Source organism: Ambystoma mexicanum, chromosome 11, assembly GCF_040938575.1.
Source record: "Ambystoma mexicanum isolate Mex_15411 chromosome 11, UKY_AmexF1_1, whole genome shotgun sequence".
NCBI lineage: Eukaryota > Metazoa > Chordata > Amphibia > Caudata > Ambystomatidae > Ambystoma > Ambystoma mexicanum.
Genome location: NC_090934.1, coordinates 1,072,690,104 through 1,072,715,493, shown reverse-complemented (window position 1 = coordinate 1,072,715,493; position 25,390 = coordinate 1,072,690,104). Strand labels below are relative to the sequence as shown.

The 25,390-nt window shown below is 48.2% G+C and overlaps 1 protein-coding gene across 1 annotated transcript; it reads right to left on the bottom strand.

Moving 5' to 3' along the window:
• Positions 1-4,737: 4,737 nt before the first annotated feature.
• On the bottom strand, positions 4,738-24,166 carry CYP1A1 (cytochrome P450 family 1 subfamily A member 1). The gene is made up of 7 exons (XM_069624319.1): positions 23,965-24,166; positions 14,894-15,751; positions 13,863-13,989; positions 13,481-13,570; positions 13,254-13,377; positions 7,734-7,820; positions 4,738-5,863 (listed from the first exon to the last, which is right to left on the bottom strand). Exons 2-7 carry the CDS (start codon positions 15,731-15,733, stop codon positions 5,560-5,562), a joined length of 1,572 nt encoding a protein of 523 aa, XP_069480420.1. The 5' UTR covers positions 15,734-15,751; positions 23,965-24,166; the 3' UTR covers positions 4,738-5,559.
• Between the last annotated feature and the right edge of the window lie 1,224 nt (positions 24,167-25,390).

Genomic DNA, 25,390 nt, shown 5'->3' with positions numbered 1-25,390 from the left:
TGAGGATGCTCTACACTCACTAAACTTGATGTGGAAGAACTTTTCCCCAGAGGATCGGAAAAAAACATGGGTGAGTACTATGGCCCATAGGTCTAAAAAAAAAGCGTGAAGAGAAAGATTCTTCTGACCCTGAAGAACGAGAGAGGGTGAAAAGAGAATCACACTTGACTCTAGCATGTTTGTTGAAAAGAATATGAAGGCAGCGAAGCCTAAGAGGCTGAAGATGTAATAGAACTCGAGGAACCTGAAGCAGATGCCTCTTGTGCAGAAACCCGAACTGGGGAGCACTCGCCTATCTGGTTGCTATTGTATTCACCTCCATTATCTGCATCAACGGCAGAAAGAAATGCTCTGAAATTGAAATGTCACACAGTTCTAGAAGCAGTTTCTGGAAGGACCTCGGGCAAGTCCCAGTGACGGGCCTATCGCCCTCTGGAACAATGTTCCTGGTATTAGCCCCTTTCCAGGCTTAAGAGCACAGAAGAGCTACCTTAACTGACTCTCTGGTGACAGACTTGGAGGAGCCCCTAGCCCAGCGACTAGTATTTAACCGACAAGGGGGAACCATAGAGGCGTCAGTACTCTGGTGATGAACTGAGTCAGTCTCACTAGGAACCCTCCCTAGTGGCCCTTGGCGAGGAGTCATTGGGTTAGGGTGCTGTGAAAAAAAGAGAGGGACTCGCCTTAAGTATCCTTCTCCACTTGCCCTCAACAAACATCTTCAAATTCTGAGGTGGAGGTTTCTTAAAGAAGAAGTCCCAACACAACAGACCGCCCTGTAGAGCTTTCCGTGACAAGATGTCACACAAAGTGCACAGATCCCAGGCACAGCTGGGGTCTAGATACTGTAGGCGCCATGCCACGTGGAGCAGAAGAGACGATGCTCATTTCACACTTTGCACAACACGAAAAAACCCAGCTGTCCTGGCAAGGCCGGTAGCCCAGACCAGTGGGAGCACCCAGAGAAAAAGAATCGAAGAAAAAAGAATAAGGGTGATACAGGAAAAAACACACCAATGCCCTCAAAAGGCCTTGCCAAGCGCCGTTCAATGGATTAGTGGGTGTGGCTGGTGGGCAGGGCCATGCTCCGTTTATGCACAGCAGCTCTGTTTCCAAATGGGCCTTTGATTGCTCAAAAAGTCTCTGGTCCCGTACTGATGCGGGGACATGCGATCAGTATGGAGGAAAGGGGATGGTATGTGGGAGTAGGTGGCAACTCCACCATATCCAGCGAGGTCGACACGGTTTCTTCTCTCAAGCTCCATGTTCATGAAGTCCTTCATCAGACCGTGTGGACAGCGGATAATTAACAGATAGAAGGAAGGAGGCAGCGGACTTGGGATACAGCTTGTGCACTAGGATACTCTGGAATTGAGAAGACGCAAGGGGTCTTTGATAAGGAGGACCATCTCCAAGCTTACAAAGAAAACCACAAAAAGCAATGTGTTCTGTTCATAAACGTTTATTTTGTCATTATCTCACAGAGATTAAACAGTTGTGCAATTTTCCTTCATACAATAGTTGCTCCAACTGTCTTCAGTATGAAAACATAGAATCACTTTTCTCTTAATCACAATGTCACGCGTTAAGCAATATCCCGAGTGAGGCAGACTCCAGGGTGGTGTTAACATGGCTTCATTCTCAACTTTAGGTGGTCAAAATTATGTTGTTTTTTTATGATCCTCAAAAAAAAAATTTCCGACCCTCAATCCAAGTCATTCTGGGTTTATGGATATTCTTCCTACCAGGTAGGTGGTGATCACTGATTGGCCGCATCCTTTTCTGCACAGCTCTGTAGTCCGCTTCCCATAGTTGCAGCTTTTGGTGGAAATTAACCATAGCAATGAAGAATGCTCTCAAGGTTATAGGAGCGCTCATAGTCCTCAGGGAAAACAGGCTCTCTCAATCTTTTCCCAGCACCCCGGAGCGGGGCGCCGACCCTGTCGTTAAGTCGCATTCACGGTTTCTGAATACTTTTAGATTGGTCTGCATGCCAAGCTTCATGCAGGGGGAGATTGCATGTTATACACTTATAGGTTACATAACTGTCAACCCTAGATTATGGTATTGGTAATGACATGGAGGGGCAAGATGATGGTAACAAGATGAGATTGAGAGGTTTATACTTGTAACAAGAGCGCAGATATGCCATAATAAGGCCGTCATAAAAATGTTATTTGCGCTGAATGTTTTATTAGACATGTAAAAAAGGTTAACCTTCACATTTGGCAACATCCATAATTCACAGGAATGTTGTCATACCAGTAAATTATTTAGCAGGACTGACGCCATTTTCCCAAATTAGGGATATTGAGGGCATTGGGGTTTTGTGCAATTCCAATAACCAAACTAGCTAGAGAGCCCTATAAAGCTGTTATTAGTAGTACAGTAATGAACTTGGAGAAGGCGAGAATGAGAGGGAGAGTAAGAGGAAGAAGCTAGCATGAAAGGGATGTCCATAGGCAAGGGCTGCCAAACTCACATGGCCAGGGGGGCGGTTGGGGTTTGAAATGCACCTCTCACAGGCCGCATCATTGGATCTTTGAAAGAGTCGCAGTGTAACTAACCATTGAGCCCCAAATTAGTGCAACTGAGCAAGCGAAGTTAGCCAGCCTGAAACCACTGAAGTGGGTTCAGGGGGGGATTTCACACATAAGAAAAGTGAAGATAGAGTTGCCAATATCAGAACTGGGGCAATATCAGTAGACACTACACCATGTTCAAATATTCACCAGTTTGGCGCTTCACTGTAATGTTGTGGTGCTAGCTTATTTGAGTTTTCCAAGCCCGTTAAACCTTTACTAAAGACAGCAGAATGGTGCTGCATCAGCAATGTTGCGTGGGACTCTTAGCGGAAAGTGTGCAGGGGGTGGACGGGCCCACGGGGTACTCTGGGGATTCCTCGGTGGGCCTCTGCATACTGGTCCCCTTTGCTGTGCTTATCTATTTTATTTGCAAATTTCTTATGGGAAAGGGGTCTAGTTTGCCTAAAATGTGTAATATGGGGTCACTTTGAAAATGATTTCCAGGGGCTCTTTTGGTTCCCATCCATCTCTTATTTATTTGTATTGCGCCGTCGCCCGCAGGCATCAGGGTGCACAACATGAACTCAAAGAGTAAGGCGTACAGGCTACGAGATAACGCTTAACATATATGTTCTAGTCACGATGTGAGCTAGGACTGGTCTGAGTGTACTTTATCGGAGCAGTAGTGTTTTGACCTTCTTTCAGAAGGAGCTATAGGATGTCTCGAGTCTGATGGTCAATGGGAGGTCATTCCATGTGGTGGCCGCTCTCGTGTGGAAGCGGAGCCAAGTCCATTTGTTTTCTTGTACTTGGTGGTTTCTAGCTGACCCTGTGCTTGGGATCTGAGGGACCGCCTTGGTCCGTACATGGTCAGTTTGGATATGAGGTAGGCAGGAGCTGTGCCGTAAATACAGCGGTGGGACAGAGTCAGTGCTTTCAATTTTAATCTGTCCTCAATCGTTAACCGATTGAGGTTTCTCCTATCCTCGCTGATATGGTCCGATTTCCTTTTTCCTTTCATGATTCTCATTGCGTGATTTTGGATTTTCTGACATTTTGCTATATGGCCCTAGTTAGCTCCCAATGGGAGGGCGTTGCCATAGTCCAGCCTGGACAAGAGGGTTGCTCTCGCAACTGTAGCACAGTTCACTTCGTTCAGGTAAGGCCGGATTTTATGTAGTAGTCTTAGGTAGTAGGAACAGTTTTTATTTAGCTGCGTGACATGTGCCTCTGCGCTCAGAGAAGCCTCCAAGTAAATCCCTAGCGTCTTGACTTTGTTTACAATACTTATTTGGGCGTTGTTTATCTGCAAGAGCTCGTATTTTTGGCTTATTTGGCTCTAGCTTGGTTGCTGAAAGTTGGTTGGTTGGTGGTCCCTGAAAGGGAGGTAGTAGTTTAATAATCATTATCTTTGTTTTAGATACTGAAAATGTTTCCAGCTTGGGATCCTCGTAAGGTATGTCCTAGGCGCCAGGTGTGTTGGCGAGCCCAGAGTAAATGGCTTCTAGGTTTATGAAAAGGTGCCAAGTTCTGGGGATGCAAAAACAAGCACCACTATTTGAAGACAATGGTTATCTTACCTGTTGATTGTGTTGGTCACATTTTTGCGCATCACTGCATGGTCTACCGTTTAGGCTCTTGTGCTTTTAGTCCAGGAGGAATCTCAGTGTAGATAAACTAATGCCACTCCAGCGAGGGATCCTTGTCTTTGCTCTCCTAGATCAGAGCAGGTAGCATTATCTGTGAGGAGGCCCAGATGAGGGGGAATAGTGGGGGGGCCCTGAAGTGCCCCCCCGGCTTTATGTCTAACATCCCTGCCATGGGGAAAGGGATCAAGAGGTGGGTGCGGAGACATTGGGGAGGAAGACAATTGACAGAAGGACTGAATATTCCAAAAGAGGACAATGAAGAATAAAATGGGGCACCTCCAGCGGGTAGGTTTGAAAAGGTTGCATCATGTATTGGTAGACCTGAAGCGTCTCGCAGGCTCATCAGTGGCCAGTACAATCTGATTAAGATATCAATGTCTTTTTTGTCCAAAAGATAGCAGGTGTCAGTTATACTGTACACTCATCTTAACTTCTCCTGAAAAGAGCCACACGTCCTCTCGGCCAGCCCTAGTAACACAATGAATTACAATCTACAGTACAACCGCTGTACTTCAGCATCTAAAAGAACTTTCTGAATGGGTTATTAAAACAATGAAACTTGGTTGTTATTTCAGTTCATTTTACACACTATCTTATTTTTATAACCTTAACAGCCCCCTTGATAACATGTATAATACATATATATTGGGAAGATAATGAATTCTTCTTTCTATTTTGGTTGGCTAACATATCTGTGTAAACTCACATACATCCAGGTAGGGCAAGTTCTTTAGGTCACAGCACTCTTGGCGATTCACTCAATGACATCCTATAAAATGGTTTTCTGTACCTCTGCGGTATAGGAGCACATGGGATTCCACGGTAGGGTACACAGTATATGTGGTCAGTTTCTCAAGCACGTGCCTTTTTGCTGAACCCCAATCGGGAACCCCCCCCCCCAGCTGCCAGAGAATAACCACAATAAAAATCTGCATTTCATATGAAAGGTCAAGAAAAAAGTCATTAGAGGCCATTCCCAGCCAAATATAACACCACTTTGGCCCTGCGTATGTCCCTCTGCCCTTTGGGGTCCTCCCGTCCAAGGATGCATTCATGTTCCATTCGGATGTGTACACATGATGGCTTTTTGTCAAATACATTTCACGTTGGTTTGTTTGGGTGAACACAAACTCCACCTGCTGAGGTCTACTGGGTGGTGCCCCAGTTTTCCAGGTCCAGGTTGCAAAGCGATTGCCGGAAGCAGCTAAGGCAGACCTGAATCACCCGGAGACTCGATACAGTCAGCCATGGGAACATGACTTGGTCCCTTCAATTTCCGGCTGTCTATGACCCCTGCCAAGACAGTTTTAGGGAGCAACAATTCAGTGGCAACGACAGCATCTCTCTGTCTTTGCAAGAAGAGAATTTAGATCCTCGCAGGAGGGTCACTCAGAGCTATCAGCTTGGAGTCGTTGCCGGGCGTGCAGCACGCACCGCTTGTGCTTCATGGTGAGTCCGTATTCGGCCGACATGTCAAGCTTCTCTCCATCAGGCTTGCTGAAATCAAGCTGCTGGACCAGAGTGGTGAGGAAGAGAAACACCTCCATGCGGCCAATGAACTCCCCGATGCAGCGCCTCTTGCCCAGGCCAAAGGTCATTACCTTTTCAGCTTCAGTCTTGCTCACCCCGCTCCCATCATGAGAGAGGAATCGCTCCGGGTGAAATGCGAATGGATCCTTCCAGATATTCCTACAATGAGACAAGACAGCAAGTGTCAATCTGGTCAGTGGTTCTCATATTTAACTTTTGCTTTGAGTCTGCAGTTGCAAGTCTAGAGGAAAATATGTAGGCATCTCATCTGAACATTGAAAGTGTGTTTTGCAGAAACTAAAAAAAAAAGCCATGAACATTGATTATTAGCTTCTTGGTGTGGGCATTGAGCCAATCCGGCTGCCAGAAATGCGCGTGCCATTCACCAATACAACAACTGCCCATCCCTCAACGCTGCTGCCTCCTACCCTTGCTCCCTGCTCTAACTAAACCACCCATCCAATTAGCAACTCTGATGGGCAAACATGGGTGCAAAAAAAAGGGAGGATACGAAGTATACCTGCTGTCTTGCCATCTTCACTAGTATCTTCGTAATGAACACTTTAAATGGGCTACCTGCCTTCGCATGGGGCAGGTGTCTGCAACCTTTCATTTGCCAGATGTTTAGGAGTACAACTTCAATGACCATCAGAGCCAGTATAGTCAATGAGAAGGGATCGCGGAAATTATGATCCAAAACATCTGGAGAGTCGCAGGTTGTAGACCGTTGACATGAGTCGACTCTGCACCACCTCAGGCCCTTATTTTAGTATTGAAACTGCACTAGCAGCGGCACTTTCAACTTGTGGGTGGTAATGGCAATAAGACCCCGAGGGCGGCGAGCCGGGGGCGTGTCCCCGTTGATGGTCCCAGGCAGGCCTCGTTAACGGCATTCCTTGCGCTTGTGTATTTAACTCGGGCAGGTGGGCCGTCATCAACAGGGATAACCTGCCTTATCTCCTAATTAAAGGGAATAAATATCCTGGAGAAAGGGTGCATTTTGGAAGCGAAATGTACCCAAGATTGGCTCTTAACTTCAGGCCTGGGAAGTATTGTCATATTTCATGCACAGTTAGTGGTGAGAGCCGTATTGCCATGAGGTGCACATCCCCTGCATTGGGACCATCGCTTACGGTAAATACAACCAATTCCTGATGGAATGTGGCCTTAGAAATGCAGAAATACCCCACTCGTAATCCCGCTGCAAACTCATGCCACCGAGTGACGGCAACAGTAAATTAATTTGGCAGAAATGGTATTGGAATTCCTGCCAAACGCGTCATGAGGGGGACAATGATAAGTATATTTCAGTTGGACAATGAGCAAAGAAAAATATCATTCCTGCCATAGTGTCTGTCTATGTAGCAAATTTCATACATCAATGCAAAAAATAGGTCTAGGTAACATCTTGGATTAGCTGTACATTTCAGTGTAGTTTGGGCAGTTCATCTATACCTGGGGAGTGCGGGAGTTAATATTGTAACATACTGTATGCTCTTTTGTAAAGAACTGTCTGATTGTGTACTCTGTTCCCTTCAAATGCATTTTATGGTGGTGGGGTCATTGATAATGAATGAAACTTCAATACGTTATCAAGTTTTAATTTAAATTGGGGAAAGCCAAATTCGGGAAAATCACATACTCCCATTTTGTATAGGTACACAGACTCTATAGTCTTAACAAAGCATCACAACTTTATGTTAGAGTTTCAGAAAATAGTGTGATCTGGGAGGTTGATAGTCAACCTGGCAGAATCTTTCAGGGAGGCTTACGCTTAAGAAAAATCTTTAAGATCTAAGAATGGTTTTGGGTCCAATGGGGGCCATTATCTCTCGCACCCAAGCAAAGCGGACATCATTCTGCTGGCGTAAGCCTACAGTGGAACCCTCTGGCAGGCAGAAGAGCAGCCCATCTGCCAGATACGTGCTGCTGTCTGCAGGACATCGGTAGCTTTTAAGCATGGTATGTCCAGTAATCTGGGCAGCTCACTGCGGCCTAGTAAGATGCGCCTTTCTTTGCAAATACTTACTGGTCATGGTTCACTTGCCACTGGTTCACAAACACACAGGTATCCTTGGGTATGTAGTAACCATTTAGGGATGTGTTTCGTGTCGTACTGAAAGACAAAAAAACAAGAAGAATTTAAGAATCTTTTAGGCTCACTAGGTCGAGATAAAGAAAACTATTTGTGATATGCAAGGAATATAAACTAAGTGCACGCTTAGTGCTTAGTTGGAATTTTTAAAGACAGAAAATAAGGAGCCAGCATATCATATTACTTGACAGACTGTAGAGTCAACAAATATCACTTCTGTGGAGCCATAGAATTATTCTAAAGCTGGTAGCCAGGTTAGTCCATTGAACGTCCGATTTCCCTCCCTTCTCTCCTTTTCTCTAGATTGGGAGTCTTACAAATATGATTGGCTGTTCTTCCTTCCGTTTTGTCCTTAGAAATATAAAATTAAAGCCATGCTGATCCCAGAAGGCATCAAACCCAGCTATTGACTCTTTTGTCTTGGAGATCCATCTTAAGTTATGCGATATGCAGTATTAAAGGGTGCAAGGAAATGAATGACTTGCAAGATTTTCGGCATTGTATGTTCTGAATTCAACTCTCAACACATCAACTGAAGGCAATTATTAGGTTCTAATTTCGGAGCTCCCAATGTCCAGCATGAGAACTGGATCCACTAAGTCGGAGCTCTGAGAGAAGCAAACAATTGCCTCTGTGGGTAGCTGCCAAAATTAAGACTGATTTTCCTATATTAACCAGGAGATTTTGTGTTAGGGCGAGGCCTCTTCAAAACCTGTACGGCTTGGAAAGGGTCAATGGCACGATGGGACAAATTTAAGATGGATTAAATTGAATCACACATTCACTAACTGAAACTACCATGAAACTGAACCGAAACACTGAACGCGCATTGGAACGGACACCAACAAGGATATGAAATCACACATTGAAGTAAAGATTGTACTGAACTAAAGCACTGAAACAGGGTCAGACTGGGGTGTAACAATTATCACGCACTAATGAAAAAGTGTCCCAAAGCTGCAAATGGTACTTCATTCCTTTTTGTGACAGACTGAGTAGTACCCAAGGGGGAGGTTTTTGATAACATGTGATGCAAATTGGGCATTTTAAAGAATATTCATTCAGTAACACCAGTGAAAACTACTATCCATCCGCGTGGTGAAGTAACTTGTTGAACTGGCCCGCATGGGCCAACAAAAAGTGGCCCACTTGGGCCAAAAAAAACTGCCACACACTAGCATTTTTGGTTCGGTCATTGCCCTGTTGTCCTATAGGTCAGTGCGAGCCTGCATTGAAAGAAACATTAAAGTGAATTCAAACACTGAACCCACCATGAAATTGCACTCCCAGGACGGACACTAACTTGAAATTAACTGAAACCCAACAATGATTCCGCCTTGAAATCAAAACGAAAACGAGTACAAACTGAAATCACCCTCTGAAATGCACATGTAATTGATTAAGGACAGAAGGTAACATTTTCCAATTAGAGTACACACTCGTAGAAAACTCGAAAGAATGATGTCAGTATCAAATACACGAATTGAAATCGGATGCTAAGAGCAACAAAAAAAATCACAATCATTTCAAGATAGTCTGTAACTGAAACCAAACACTGAAATCGAACCCTAAAACTAACATGAAGCTCAAATGTAACACTAAAACACAAGAGAAACTGAAATCAGCCATAGAACACAACTGGAATCAGATGAGCCGCACCACATGTTGTGCAACGATAGGGTACGGGACTTTTGGAGTTATGTATGCGTTGTTTGGGTTTTCCCTATTTGGGGAAGCAGCCTGCATTCTACACACTAGCCCACCGCCCTCTCTTTCAGACCCGTCAGAACGGCAGGAGACCTTGCAAATAGCAGGGGGTGCGCACTGTAAGTCCCAGTAGCATAACAGACGGTATCTTTGTGCTGTTGAGGCAATGGTTCCCGCCACAAGCCTAAATTCTCTGCAGGGACTTAAATTAACAAGCCTCCCAGCTGAATCTGTTCTGAATTAGGCCTCCTTCCATCGCAGGCTTCATATTTTCTTAGGATTTACACAATTGTTTAGAAAAATGATGGATCAGATTTAGGGCAGTCGATCATTGCTCGCAAAACATGTCTGCGGTAGCAAAAGCTATGTCATCATGAGGCTTCAACCACAAGCTGTCAGAGTTAAAGGGCTGCAGGCCAAATGTGTGGTCGCTTAATAGGCCATGTGGTTTTTGCACAGTACTTTTTAAGAGTTTGCACATGCTTCTGTGGGAGGAACTCCTGATTAATTTGCTGTTGGAGCCTCTGCTGCAAACAGCACCTTCCTCGGCCTTCAATCACTCTGAGTTTTGGCCAACCACAGAAATTAGAGACCCACCCCCCAAACGGGTCTAGGGGTTGTAGGGATGCACATGTTTAAGTTACACGGGTACTACGGAGGACTGGCCCTTCACATGGCAGCACCTCTACAAAGGGGATGGAGCTCGAGCAGTGTGAGCTGAATGGAGATATCAAGTTCTTGGCCTAAGGGTTGATCAATTACCACCAACACAACTCCTAGTTCTTCTGCTCGCGCACAGCTATCCGCGATTGTGCGGAGTAAGGGGAGCAATCGAAGTGTCTAGTTCTTATCTCAGCTACGTCGAGATCGGCAATATTAGAATGATTCTGCCAGCAGTCTCTGAATCCAGTCCTCAGAAGCCCCAAGCACACCAGTTTTTCACGTTAACCATGGACTATGTTGATATGGCCCATTTAAGTTCACTTATTCAATGTATTTAGTGTGGCGGTGGGAAGAGCGCAATATAAGTGCACGTTAAGGTATAGTTTAGAGCAGCCGCTTAGAGATGGTGGAAATCCTGTAGCTCTAAACAGTGAGGATCTCCTTCTTCTCCAAATCATAATTTGGCTGGGTTGGGGGGGGGCTGTTACGTGTAGACATACAAGTAGGCGGCTCCCCGCTGCTGGATTGTAAACGCTGCCTGGTAGGCAGCATTTAATTGTAGATGGTGCCTGCCATGCGGGCATGGCAGTCAGCGTCTACAATGTGTTCCTATGGAGCTTGACGAATTTTTACTGTTGCGTGAAGCCGGCTGGCTGCATAGAGATCCCCAGCATTTGCACGCATTTGTATGGCAGAGAAGAAAGGAGGTGGTGGAAATGCAAGCTACGTTCCGCCCCTCCTCTACGCCTTCCAAATGATGGAAAGCGTGGCGTGAATGAAAGGCGTAAAAACCTTTCATTCACGTTACGCCTCTAATTAAAATGAGTCCCTGGGCGTTCGCAGAGCACACTATCATGAAAAGAATTTTTTTTTATTAAATCAAATATGATTAGGCTGACTCATTTTGGCCTTTCAGGGCAGGCAGTTATAGTGCAAATGGAATAGTCTAACCACCTATTGCAGGGTGTGAAAAGAAAACGTGCTAAGTGAACTCAGACAGGGAGGAAACATGCTCTTTAGTATGCATGCTTTCTGATAGCATTTTCGGTTGTGCTTAATGAAGTGAGTCTTGGGTAAAGAAAAGGACTCGACACCGATGGGCCATGGAGAATACTGAGTGCTTCAAACTGAGTTGCTCCACATGCAATATAGGGGCTTCCCAACAGGCACATGTGCACTTCTTTTATGTGACTCTTCTGAATGTAACATGCAGTAATTAAGGTTTAGGTCTACTTGATCGAAAATGTTTGACCTACTTTTTTGGGTCGGAAACGCAGGTGGAGACCCGCAACCCCTCGCCCCCCTCCACTTCCCCTACCTTCACCTATTCCCTTACCCCTCCCCATATATGTATTTAATTTAACGGAAAAAACGATCAAAAATTCGGTCAAATTGAAAAGGTCAAATATTTTTCTATCAAGTATGATAATACTGTAATTAAAATGTCTCCAGGCCTTGAGGGCCAGATCCATGTCAGGTTTTCAGGATCCCAATCATTAATAATCATGAGATACATTTGCATAAAATGATTCTAAATGTATGCTAATGTTTCTTCATGAATATGAGGGATATCCTGAAAACCCATGAGGATTCCAGCCCTCGAGGTCTGGAGTTGGACAACCAAGCCTGCAGGTTCATCCCATACACTGTCAAATCCTATTGAAACAAATGCATCAAACTAGACAATTCCGTTTAGCAAATCATGAGATGGCATTATAATGAAGGCACGTGTCCTCCCTTCCTGTGTTCACCCAACACGTGTACCTTTCACACACCAACTTGTAATCAGCCTCCGCCTTATATGTGAAGGTTCTGTTTCACGTGTATTTCAACACCCCGAGAACTGGACCTATAGGGTCTCAAAAGCTGCCATCTTAATATGCGTGTTAGACCATAAAGGTATCACTAGCCCTTTGGTTGGGCTTTTTTTTGTGTGCATTATTTATTTATACATACAAGCTAATAAACATTACAAATATAACACCACAATATTTCACACTCCTGAAAACAATAAAAACAAAAAACAGTTCAAATAAAAAGTTAATCCTAATACAATTCAAGAAATCTTCTTCATATTTTCTCAAAATATTGAAATTTCTTCTGTTTCGCAAAAAACACATTTTCCATATTTGCAATAGAATGCATTTCCGATATCCAATCTAACGACTTTGGCATCATTTGCGATTTCCATTCCGGAAGTATCAACCTCTTCCCAGTTAGTGGCCCTCGGAACAAGAACTTCTTTTGTGGGATTGTAAGATCCTCCAGTAGATCATTACTTCCCAAAATCATTGTCTTAAAATCCAAATCTATGGCAGTTCCCAAAAACCAGCAAACACATGGTGCATATATCAGACCAGAATCCCGAACTCTAGAACAATACCAGAACATATGTTCAAGTGTACCAACATCACACAAACATTTCCAACACGTATTTGAATCTACCATCCCCCTTTTCAACATTCTTTCAGGACTCCAATAAACCCTATTCAGTATCTTTATCTGCCTTGATCTTTCACTTAAACAAACATACACTGTACTTTTTCACCTGTTTAACAACGTTCCGACCTCTTCATCATATATACAAAATTATATGCAGGCTGCAGGTTCGAATCCCGGCAAGGCCAACTCAGCCTTTCATTCTTCTATGGTCGATCAATGAGTACCAACTTCATTTGGGTGATATTGTATGTAAACATGTTCTATGTAAAGTGCATTGGTGAAAGGGCTATATAAACAACACATCATTATCAATTTTCACTGAGATCTGAGGATCTAGTCAACCCACAAAGATCTTTGCAATATATGTCCCAGCCCTCCTGGGTTCCAGCTCTGTCAGTGTTTTCAGTTGCATCCCCTGCCTTTCCAAAATGGAGGCCTCTGGTGGTTGTTTTCCCCTATCCCATGCGTTTCTAGGATGGGCGCATAATGCGGCTGCATCTTCCCCCCCCTGCCACGCGTCTCAAGGTGGGGGTCTACATCAGGTATATAGGGAAATCCACAGAAGGTCCACCCACCCCAAATGCTTAGACTTAAAGAGGAATGCATTTGTGTGTCAGGACCGGGTTGCAAGGGAGGACTTACCTGTGTGGGATTGTGAAAGGCAAGAAGGATGAATGGCGGAACATCTCCAGGATGAAAGCTTCAGCATATGGTAGCGCGGCCCTGTCCGACAGCCGGGGTCTTCTCTCTTTGCCAATTACATGATCTGCAGAGCACAGGAGGGCAGGTTAGGATCTAGACCACTCTCCTACACAGGCCTTGCAGGGTCTCTATGGGAGGGGGCTTAGAGGCACACACAGCGCACTTACCAAGCTCTGCTTGCAGCTTCTTCTGAATTTCCGGGTAGGCCACAAGGTACATAAGGCTCCAGGACAAGGCTGTTGTGACGGTATCAAACCCTGAACGGAGGAAACAAACAAAGAACTGTGAAGGCTGCAGCCAGGCGGCGATGGGGAGGACCTGCGGAGTCATGCACATGGAGGACCAAGGGGGCCAAATCCCGCCCAGCACGGAACCCCTTAAGACCACAACCATCATCTGGCACCTGCAGACATTGGTCTGTAAGTAACGGCAGCCCTCATCGATGACAAAGCGCTCCTCCCAGCAGATGTGTGCCAGTGTCTTCCTGGCAGGGGCTTCTCAGGACTTGGATCAGTTCAAATGAAATGAGCAAAGTGCATTAAACCTCACCTGCCCCAAAGAGATCGTTGACAATGTTGACTATCTTCTGATCAGACATTATGATGTTGGAGTTCTCATCCACTTTCTTCTCTTGGCAATGGTCGATCAGAGAGTCTGTGATGTCCCGGATATTGTCCTAAGGGGGAACAGGTCAGCAGGTGAGAGCGAGCAGGTCTGAGGACTGAGAGCAGCAGACTGGGGAAAATGAAGCCCAAACTAAAGGGGGGGGGAGCCTAGAGTGGCAGATAATGCGGAGGCCACACCAAACAGGCCTGGAGCTTTACCTCTCGCGCTCGCTCTCGCACAGCGGTAGGCATAGGGAGAGACAGGCAGGCCATGCACGCCCCCATTATAGTCCTACGCTAGGCACATCAGGGGGGCTGTGCTGTGATACCACCAGACTAACTGAATGCACTGCAAGTCAAAGTAATGGCAGATGTGAACTATACACGTGACAACAGAATAAAATCACCCCCCTCGCCCGGAATTAGGAGGGCCAGGCCCGAGCAAAGGGATTGCGAGGAAGCAGAAACAGAGTGAAGGGGAGAGGCAGGCACCGAGGGAAAGGCAAGCACGGAAGAGTGAGAGAAGAGCCAGAGGGAGGGAGTGGGGTTAATCAATGGAGGAGTTGCTGGTCTCGGCGCCTCTCCATTAGATCCACAGCCACATCCTCAATGGTCCCTGCTCTGTTGGGGAAGCAACCTCATTAAGATAAAGGTCTCGATGTCCAGCCCTTAACAGCTCAATCCACTCAGTCTTTTCAGGATATCCGCAGAAAAGTAATTTGATTATATTATGAATCTAAATGGGAGTGGGTAACATGTTCAGAGTTCGTTCTGAACATCTGCTGCGGGGCTCTCAAGGAGCAGACTTGGCCTGGAGACTAGACTGCCTCTGTTTCTACCTTTGCCTGCGCTTAGGGATTCAATGCATCTTGTAATGCCTTTTCCCTTACGCACCATTTACTTCCCTCCTCCACCTCCCCCTTTGAGAATCTGTGGATCAGGGCCTGCTTTTCAGAAACCTCTCCCCAGCCTTACCTTATCAAAGCTCTGGTAATGCTCGTTCACCAGTCCACGCACAAAGGCCACAAATTTGGTGTTGACGAGCTTGAAGACGTCCATGGTACGGTTTGGCAGGTACTGAAACAGTGGGATGAAGTCGGCCAGGTTCCCGGAGCCTGCGGCTTTCCCAAACTCATCGGTCAAGTTCACCAGGCTCACCAGCTCCTGGTCCTCATGGCTGTAGCGGGTGCCAAAGCACATGGCACTGATGACGTTGGCGACTGAGACGACGATGTAGCGAAAGGAATCGAAGCCGCCATCAGTCTCCATCATCTCTACAAATTTGCTGACCAGGTAATCTGCTTCCTTGCAGATGTGCTCCTCCAGCAAGCAGGAGCAGGAGGATCCAGTGCAGGGTGCGGCGGCAAAGGTTTTCAAGGCATTTTGTGCTAGCCTGCGGCGGGCCTTCCAGACCTCACCAGAGTCACTGCTGAAGGTCAGGCTCTGGCCATCGCCGATGTGGCGGAATGTAAAGAGATCTGGCCGGCCAGCAAAGTCATCCCCTTGCTTCAGTAGAGCTTGTTTGAGCGTGTCGAGGCCACTCAGCACCAGCACGGGTCGCATGCCGATCTGGATCTGCATCACTTCTCCGTAGACCTTGCTCAACTCCGTCAGGCTCAGATGCGGGTTCTTACCCAGTTCCAGAACATTGCCAATCAGTGGGTAAGGCCTCGGTCCAGGAAGCCTCTTCAGCCCTCTTGGGATCTTCTGGTGGAAGGACCAGAGGGCCAAGACGGCAAGGCAAAAGATGGCAGTAATGAGGAGGAGCTGGCTGACTGACAGGGCTCCCACCAGAGGCAGCACAAAGACGGCCATCTTTGGAGGTGTCCGAAGCTGCAAAAGAGAAAGAAGGGACGTGTCACAATTCAATGTTTTTGATATAGTGAAGCAAGAGACTGGCATATTACATTTTCTGCTAAAGGTCAAACCACTATGTCTTATTTCTTTCGCCATAAACCCTCCCAAGCAAGGTTTTTGAACCCGCCCCTTTCAATGCATGCCAGCAGCCCAGATTGTCTGTGCCAGAGCAGACCCATGGGAGCGCAGATGTCTTGGTGAAAGCACTGGAAGCCCTACTGTCGAATGGGGTTCTCCCTGCTGCCCCCTTTCAGAAGAAAAAAGTAAATGCAGCCGAGAACGGAAGCTGACGTATTGCAAAGAAATCTCAGAGGAGGCCTGTATCAGCTGCAGAGTGGTCTAGCCTGGCAAAACCAATGCTGTAACACAAAAGGCAGGGAGGCGCCCTGACAATGGGGCAAATATAGAAATACGAAGGGCTTGGGTAAATCTGACAAAGGGTACAGCAAATAATATTTGGTGCAGGGTGTAGCTGCAGACAGCAGATTTTCATGCTAAATCAATATGTTTTCTTGGAAAAGGAGAATATCTTCTCTGTATATAATCTTCTGGAAAATAAGTCACTTTAGATCCATCCTAGCTAACGTCATATTTTAATAATTAGAAGCAGATTTTCAGAGCTATGCTTACCATTTTTTTCAATGTACACCAATGCCCACTTCTAATCTCGGTTTCCCCTTTACGGTTTTAAAGTGTTGCCATTGTTTACATAAAGGGCATTTTGTTAGAGGGGATATTTGTGCGCAGGCGACAACCCGCGTTCGCACTTCCATGCTGCTGTGTCCCCTGCGTGCACTTATCCACTTTCACAAAACTGAGTGGAAATGCAGTGTCGCATGTACTCATTGCTCTCCTATGTTTGGAGGAAAGGGTAAATGTGGCCTGCCCATTACACAGGGCCTTTACAATGGATTCATATGGAATCCGCCTACTTTCAGCAGGTGCTAAATGCAGGCGGATTCATAAGGAATCCATTTGTTTTTCCCAGCAGGAAAATCTCATGCTGGGGTAAAATGGAGCGGATTTGCAGGCAGAGTGGCGGCCTGCAAAAAGTGAAGTAAATGTCCTGGAGAGGGAAAATAAACGCAAAGACTGGAGTAAGCCTTTTACGACTCATTTCACCACTCCAGGGCTTTCAAAATGAGCCCTGGAAAGTATTCCCTAGAATCCCTAGTGGGGTCCCTTTACAAGAACTGTAAATCGCACAGAGGGGACCGACAACAGAGGTCGAAGTGAGCGGGAGCGGTCAGGAGCAGTGGTCCTCTACTTTTTTAAATTACCTTTCACAGCGCCTATACTTTTATTTTAAAAATAAACTGTTCCGGAATGGTTTCATTTTAAAATAAAACGGTAGGAAGAAGTTCAAACTTGCCCTTTCAGTGCACTGCACTGAACGTTCCCTTAAACAGCAGGTGCAAGTGTTTGGGGTGTGTATTGTGTGTGGGAGGGGGCGTGATGATGGGGTTTGTGGGGAGTGGGTGCAGGCCAGCAGGGAACATAGTTCCACTACTTCTTTTTGTACACTTCGACCACTGACAGACAACGTTAGCACTTATATGCTGTGGATTCCTCCGGCATGCAATTCTACAGGTCCACGAGGCCGCGTGCACAAGGAAAGAGGAAAAGCGAGGCAAACTAGTTTGTTACTCTTTCCATTTTCCACTCCGTCTTGTGGAAAAATAAACGCTGCCTGCTAACACGCTTGGCAGGTGGCGTTGACTAATGTTTCCTATGGAATCCACCTGGTCTTGATCAGGTGCAAAGCCGAGGAGGAATCCATTTGTTGTACGCATACAATGAGGGGCACTCACAAGAGGGCGGAGGACTACAAGGCAAAGCTTTCATCTCGGCGCCCCTCCGCTGGCTCATCAGCAAGGGTGAAAGAAGACTAAAATTTGAGGGCAGCAGAGGAGCTAAACCTTCACGTGTTGGGAGAGGGGCTACCTTCAGAGACTGTGGGGGAGGGGCAAACTTACTTGCGATGGGCACCCTCTACTTCACACATCCGAAAAATACTATTCTGGTAACACGTCAATGTTAAAAGCAGTTAACTCTGTCACGTCTGAAACCAAACACTTAAGGACTGCTGCGAAAATAAGCTGTGTCCTGCCCCCCTCTTCTGATCCCTCCCCCGACATGCAGGTGCTATTTCAATTGCCTAAAAATATTTCAATTGCCTAAAAATGTACGCATGTGGATGCAGTTGCCAACAATGAAATGCTTTAAATAAGTAACTGCCGGGCCTACGCCCTTATCGGAGCTGCGAAATGGAGCAGAGCGAGAAATGGAGACATAAAAGTGCTAGGCCTCACTTTTACACTTCTAGTTCGCAATATAACAAACTGTCGCATGGCCATGACGTATTTCGGAACCATGACTTAGTGCCAAAAGCTCCAGGGGATTAGGAAGGGGTTCGGCATGTGTGAGTGGTGTGGGGTGGGCACAGACGGTGCCTTTCAACGAGGGCCGTTCCTATGTCTGGAGTAGACTGGTGAGGTCTAGTGGGAGAGGCTGGAGAGGGCCTCCTCACAACACCCCCCAGGTAAGGCCTCTGAGGCGATTTTACATTCCGGAAAAACACAAAAAGCCTCCAAAACAGGGGAGTTAGGTCTGGAAAAGATCTGGCGCTATGCTAATGTCGGAACTGTTGGGGATGGGGGCTAGCTAGCCTTTTGTTTGTAGCCCCATAGCTTCTATCCGGGGCTACAACCAAAAGACCCGGGGCTATAGCCCCCTTAGCGCCCCCACCCCTAGCAAAGCCTCTGCTCCAAAAATAGGACAGGTAGCGAAAGGTCAGTGTATGTCAGCGTATTGAAATGATGAGTTCCTGCTGTGGAGCCTCAGAAGGTCAGCTTCCGGAAGCAAACCCGTCAAGATGGCACGCCATGCCCCATCCGGCGTGTACTTTGTAATAACTTGGAAGCTGATGGACACCCGAACTAGCAGGTAAGTTATTAAGTAGGTTTATTGTAGTTCAATTGCCAGGAACAAAACATTGGCATGTCCTTTCCAAGTCAGCATACCTCCAACTGCCAAGCATAGAATGCAGCTTCAGATCACAACACACCAACACTCCACTCACACTGACATCACTACATTCCCTGCACAGTGATGTCATCCACTCAGCTAGAAGGACCCATTACAACATACTTCTGATAGCCAATGAGGACGTGCCGGCACTTTGCGTATCGGGTTTTCGTGGATAAGTATGAGGGTATTTTACCAATTCATTCCCAGCGTAAAAATAAGGGGATTTCATGTTCTAGAAAAGGCGAGTATGTTCAAAAGCTCCGTAGGTAGCTACAACGTTATGCTAGTATGTGTATTCGTCAAGTGTTTTGCCCTTGTTCGGCTCCCCGAGTCCCCACACCGCCTATTCAAGCGCCTAGATGGGGACTCTAGTCCACTTAGCTGCTCTTCCTAATGTCTGCCCCAGACATCGAGAGACTGCGGGCAGGAACCTAACGAAGCGGCAACACTTCGACTTCCCAAAAATGTTAGGGCGCGAAGTTGTGCGACTTCCTGTGGTGGCAATAATTAGATATAATTCAGCTATATAGGGCCTGCATCAGACATGGGGTCAACCAAGTTCGCAAGACCGTATTTCGGCAGGGCCAACGGTGCCCTTCATCCGCCCGGTGCCATTTTACAGTGCTTGGAAGCGCGGAGAACCTGGCATGGAGGGCTATACAACAATGTGACATTGTGTATTAACTTGTCAGCTGAAGCTCTGAAGAAACTAGTTAAAGGGGGAAAAAACAGGGCAGGCGGGTGCAGTGGGATGGGTTTATTATACCACGCGTTTTAGATTTCAATAGCAGGGCGCCTTAAGGCGGCTCGCAGCTCTCCGAGACTCGGCAAGCACACAAGAAACTAGAGCGGGTGAGTAACACAGCAAGGATCTGTGCGCAGGGATGTCGGGCATAAGAGCCGATATGCGCATCACGATCAAAAGGACAACAGCACATGGCCACGCGCAAACCCATCAGGCATGCCCCCACCCCTCTGCCGTCCCCACTAGCCTAACCCACCCCTCTCTTTCAGACCAGGCTGGAGTCCGTGCAAACGGCAGCGGCGCGCCTTGTGCATCTCTCGGGAACAGAATGCCACTTAAATGACAACACGTGGGATGAAAGGGAGCCAGCGAGGGGGCACAAGCTCACACATCCAAGCATCAGTGGGTAAATGCGAGGATCACACGGCGTGGCAGCGGGTCTCCTCGTGAAGAGGGCCAGGTCACAATCAAACCAGCCAGCGAGGAGGCACACGCTCACACATCCAAGAAACAGTGGGTAAATGCAAGGATCGCAAGGCGTGGCAGCGGGTCTCCTCGTGAAGAGGGCCAGGTCACAATCAAACCACAACACGTGGGAGGAAAGGGAGCCAGCGAGGGGGCACACGCTCACACATCCAAGCAACAATGGGTAAATGCGAGGATCACAAGGCGTGGCAGCGGGTCTCCTCGTGAAGAGGGCCAGGTCACAATCAAACCACAACACGTGGGAGGAAAGGGAGCCAGCGAGGAGGCACACGCTCACATCCAAGAAACAGTGGGTAAATGCGAGGATCACAAGGCGTGGCAGCGGGTCTCCTCGTGAAGAGGGCCAGGTCACAATCAAACCACAACACGTGGGTGGAAAGGGAGCCAGCGAGGAGGCACACGCTCACATCCAAGAAACAGTGGGTAAATGCGAGGATCACAAGGCGTGGCAGCGGGTCTCCTCGTGAAGAGAGCCAGGTCACAATCAAACCACTACACATGGGAAGAAAGGGAGCCAGCGAGGAGGCACACGCTCACACATCCAAGCAACAATGCGTAAATGCGTGGATCACAAGGCGTGGCAGCGGGTCTCCTCGTGAAGAGGATCAGGTCACAATCAAACCACTACACATGGGAAGAAAGGGAGCCAGCGAGGAGGTACACGCTCACACATCCAAGAAACAGTGGGTAAATGCGAGGATCACAAGGCGTGGCAGCGGGTCTCCTCGTGAAGAGGGCCAGGTCACAATCAAACCACTACACATGGGAAGAAAGGGAGCCAGCGAGGAGGCACACGCTCACACATCCAAGCAACAATGCGTAAATGCGAGGATCACAAGGCGTGGCAGCGGGTCTCCTCGTGAAGAGGATCAGGTCACAATCAAACCACTACACATGGGAAGAAAGGGAGCCAGCGAGGAGGTACACGCTCACACATCCAAGAAACAGTGGGTAAATGCGAGGATCACAAGGCGTGGCAGCGGGTCTCCTCGTGAAGAGGGCCAGGTCACAATCAACTTCAAGTGAAGGCGGCAACTCTGCCTCCTACATAATAAAGCACGCCACGGAGGTGATGCACCCATCCCATCAATGGTATGCGCGGTCATTTGCTACATGAGGTGACGCCACACGCGTTGGATACCCCTAGATTATTCAGCACTACGTGAAAGCGGTTAAGGTTACCACGGATGCATCTTGAACAACAACACGTGTTTATTCGGACTAGCAAAGCAAATCGTCACTCCTCCACCACCCACCCAAATTTTTCTTTCGGCCACATCCACTCCCCTACAGCACTTTACCCCACTGCACTTTCTCACATACGCTTTCCTGCTACACTTCAGCTCCTCTTGAAGCCATTCTTTCCATTTATAACCGCACTCTGCACGTTATCCCCTCCCCCTCATAATGCACTTTATTCACTTCTTTAATTGCAACTCCCTCCTGCTGCACTTCATCTCCTGGAGTTGCTTTTCTGTTTCTTCCACGCTACAGCTAGGCTTTAGTCCATCGTTTCCCGTTAAACCTTCCCCGCTACCCACTTATTCCCACCTGCGGCACCTCGCCCACATCGGTGTCTAGTCAAAGGATCGACACCAAAGGGTCGACAGGACAAAGGATCGACACCAAAGGGTCGACAGGACAAAGGATCGATTTTTTTTAAAAAAATTATATATATTTTTTTTAGGTTTTCGTTTTGGGAAAAAAAGTGATTTTTAGCAAAAAAAAAGTGGTGGGGGGACCCCCGCCGTTTCAAAAAACGTTAAAAAAATAAAAACATGATTTGCTCCTTTGTCCTGTCGACCCTTCGGTGTCGATCCTTTGTCCTGTCGACCCTTTGACCTACAACCGCCCACATCTACTCTCCTAAAGCACTTCACTCGCGACTACCCATCCCCTGCAGCACTTCCACACTCCTGCTGCACTTTATTCTATCGTGTTCTGGCAAACCTTTTCCGCTGCACTTATGCCCTCCTGCTGCACCTCGCTCGCATCTACTCTCCTATTGCACTTTACTCTTGACTTCCCCCTCCCCTGCAGTACTTCCACAGTCCTTCTGCACTTCATTCTATCTGTTAAACCTTCTCCGCTGCACTTATGCCCTCCTGCTGCACCTCGCTCGCATCTACTCTCCTATTGCACTTTACTCTTGACTTCCCCCTCCCCTGCAGTACTTCCACAGTCCTTCTGCACTTCATTCTATCTGTTAAACCTTCTCCGCTGCACTTATGCCCTCCTGCTGCACCTCGCTCGCATCTACTCTCCTATTGCACTTTACTCTTGACTTCCCCCTCCCCTGCAGTACTTCCACAGTCCTTCTGCACTTCATTCTATCTGTTAAACCTTCTCCGCTGCACTTATGCCCTCCTGCTGCACCTCGCTCGCATCTACTCTCCTATTGCACTTTACTCTTGACTTCCCCCTCCCCTGCAGTACTTCCACAGTCCTTCTGCACTTCATTCTATCTGTTAAACCTTCTCCGCTGCACTTATGCCCTCCTGCTGCACCTCGCTCGCATCTACTCTCCTATTGCACTTTACTCTTGACTTCCCCCTCCCCTGCAGTACTTCCACAGTCCTTCTGCACTTCATTCTATCTGTTAAACCTTCTCCGCTGCACTTATGCCCTCCTGCTGGACCTCGCTCGCATCTACTCTCCTATTGCACTTTACTCTTGACTTCCCCCTCCCCAGCAGTACTTCCACAGTCCTTCTGCACTTCATTCTATCTGTTAAACCTTCTCCGCTGCACTTATGCCCTCCTGCTGCATCTCACTCACATCAGCTCTGCTATTGCACTTCATGCTTTGCTTCCCCTCTACTGCTGCACTTTATTCTCTCATTTTCTCGCGCTGCACTTATTCCCTCCTGCTGTACCTCGCTCGCATCTACTCTCCTATTCCACGTCACCCCCGCCTACTACACTCCCCCTCCCCTGCAGCACTTCCAACGTCCCTCTGCACTTTATTCTATGTGTTAAACCTTCTCCTCTGCACACCGATTCTCTCCTGCTGCACCTCGCCCACATCTACGCTCATATGGCACGTCATCCCCCTCTCCCGCACTTCATCCTTGGCGTCCCCTGCCGCACTTCCCACTTTAACGCTCCTGCTGCACTTTATTCTATCCTTTCCTGTTAACGCTTCTCCGCTACCCGGTTATTCCGTCCTGCTGCACGTCGCCCACATCAGCTCTCCTATTGCACTTCACCCCCGTCTTCTGAACTTCCTTCTCGGATTCCCTACCCCTGCTTCACTTCTCACTCCCACACTCCTGTTGCACGTTATATCTTTCTCTTATAATACACTTTAAACATTCTTAATGTCCCCATTATCAACTCACAGCACCTTCTGCCAAGTTGCACCGTATCTCCTTCTCTCCGGACGCCCGTCACTACTTCGCCACATTATTCCCTTCTGCACTTCACCCATTCCTGCTGCACTTTATCCCCTTCTTTCTTTTTGCACTTTATATACGTGTAGGTGCATGGGATGTATAAAGTGCGAGCCCCGCTGGGAAGTAAGGGCGTGCTGCACCTAGGGGTCACACCCCAGTGGTTGCAAGTGTGGGAGGGAAGAAGAACTGGGATGGGTAGAGGGGCAGCTCTAGTCACAAGTCTCCCATCTCTCGCTGCTGTTCGGCTCTTCCTCTCCGTCTGCACTTCACCCTTTCCTGCTGCACTTTATCCCCTTCTTTTTGCACTTTATATATGCACTTCAGCCCTTTCCTTCTGCACTTCAGCCCTTTTCCTTCTGCACTTCAGCCCTTCTTGCCTACCGCAGGGCCCTCCTCTCTTCGCGTTATGCTCCCTTGTCCTGCTGCACATTGCCCCCTCCTCCTGCTTCCGTTCGCCGGGCTCACCCGCTCCCTGTGCAGCGGGGTTCCTCCTTGAGTGCCAGGTTGGCTGCTAGGTTCGCCGGGGGTCCTTACCTGTGGGGTGGGCAGGGTTCTGATGCGGGGTCTGCTCGGGGCCGTGCGGGTTTCTCGCCCCTCTCGGCGCAGGATAGTGCAGAGATGGATCAGGCAGCTCTCCCCCGGGATTGGGGCAGGTCCCGCTGCTCTCTCTGCAGGGATTGCGCAGGTACCTCAGCCTCTGGCTTCCCCCCTCTTCTCGCTGAAGGCAGAGCACCGTAAGCCGCATGCTGGCGAGGCCGCCACTTATATTCACCTCCTCGCTCCCTGATTGGCTCCCGGCCCTGGATCATGTGGCCAAAGTACAAGCAGCGCCACTCCAGGCACCCGGCCAGCCCCCACCCCGGGGGACCCGAGCCTGGCACGCACACCGCGTGCACGAGCGTGCGCGTGCTCGGCAACACACATACTAATTAAAAAGGCAGCACGTTGGGGCATGGAGCTAGGGCTGCCGTGCCAGAACCATCGCGGAGCCAAAGCCAAAGAAGACGCGGCGCTGGGGCTCGTTGCTGGAGGGGGGGGGGGGGGTCTAATGATATGATATGGCATTTGTAACGCGCCTTTACACAAGTGTAACAAGGGGAGACAGACAACGATCCTACTAGGCCAGGTGTCATTCAGATCGCGCAAGTGCAAGGGTAGAGGGGAAGGGAAAAGTGCATGGGGGATACATTGAGTGGGGGAGCGAGACGAGGCGGGGGTAAGCGGCCAGGATTAGGGGGGGCCCAGATGGCAGGGGGAACTCCGGGATCCCGGGTCTATGGGTGATTGTAATTGTAATTGTTTATTGGTAAAGCGCTTATACACAGGTGAAATGTTTCAAAGCGCTATAAAGCTATGTAAGGGAAAAGGTAAGGGAAAGACGCCATCCGCTTCCCCCCAGATACGAGTTATGTCAGGGGTCCCCTGAGAAGAGCAGAGCTTACACGTACAGGGCCCCAGAGATAAAGGGAGGTCTGCAGTCTCTAGAGGAGCACAATACATGGGGGATACTTGGAGAGGGGGCAGGAGGGGGTGAAGCATGTCAGGAGAAGCCATACATCAAAGGGGGCGGGGTCATGATATCTCATAGTGGAGTGGGGGTCTGGCGACCTGAGTGGTGAGGAGACCCCCTACACAAGCGAGGCCAGGAGACACCCTGAGGGGAGGGGATGCCAGGCCACCCACAGGTCAGGGGGCAACACGGGTGATGCGAGATCCTGTTACCCTGGGCTGGTGGGGACCGGGCCCGAGCTCCCTCTTCCCCCGGCCTCGAGGCCCCCCCCCCGCCCTCCCCGCACTGAATGTGCCGGTGCTCAGGTCCCTTCTAAGGCCGCGCGGCCGCCGTCTGTGGGGTCCAATCTCTGAACACGCACGTTTCCTTCACCCCAAACTATCCGATTCATAAATATTCCGAGAGATGCGGCTTCCAGAAAAGAACCAAAATGATAATAAGGTCAATAAC

Excerpts from the sequence above, each read along its gene's own strand:
- CYP1A1 (XM_069624319.1), bottom strand. The coding sequence starts at position 15,733 with ATGGCCGTCTTTGTGCTGCCTCTGGTGGGAGCCCTGTCAGTCAGCCAG. Across the intron at positions 13,378-13,480 it reads GAAGCTGCAAGCAGAGCTTG|ATCATGTAATTGGCAAAGAG; the intron begins GTAAGTGCGCTG and ends TGTGCTCTGCAG. Across the intron at positions 5,864-7,733 it reads TGGCAAGTGAACCATGACCA|GAATATCTGGAAGGATCCAT; the intron begins GTAAGTATTTGC and ends GTCTCATTGTAG.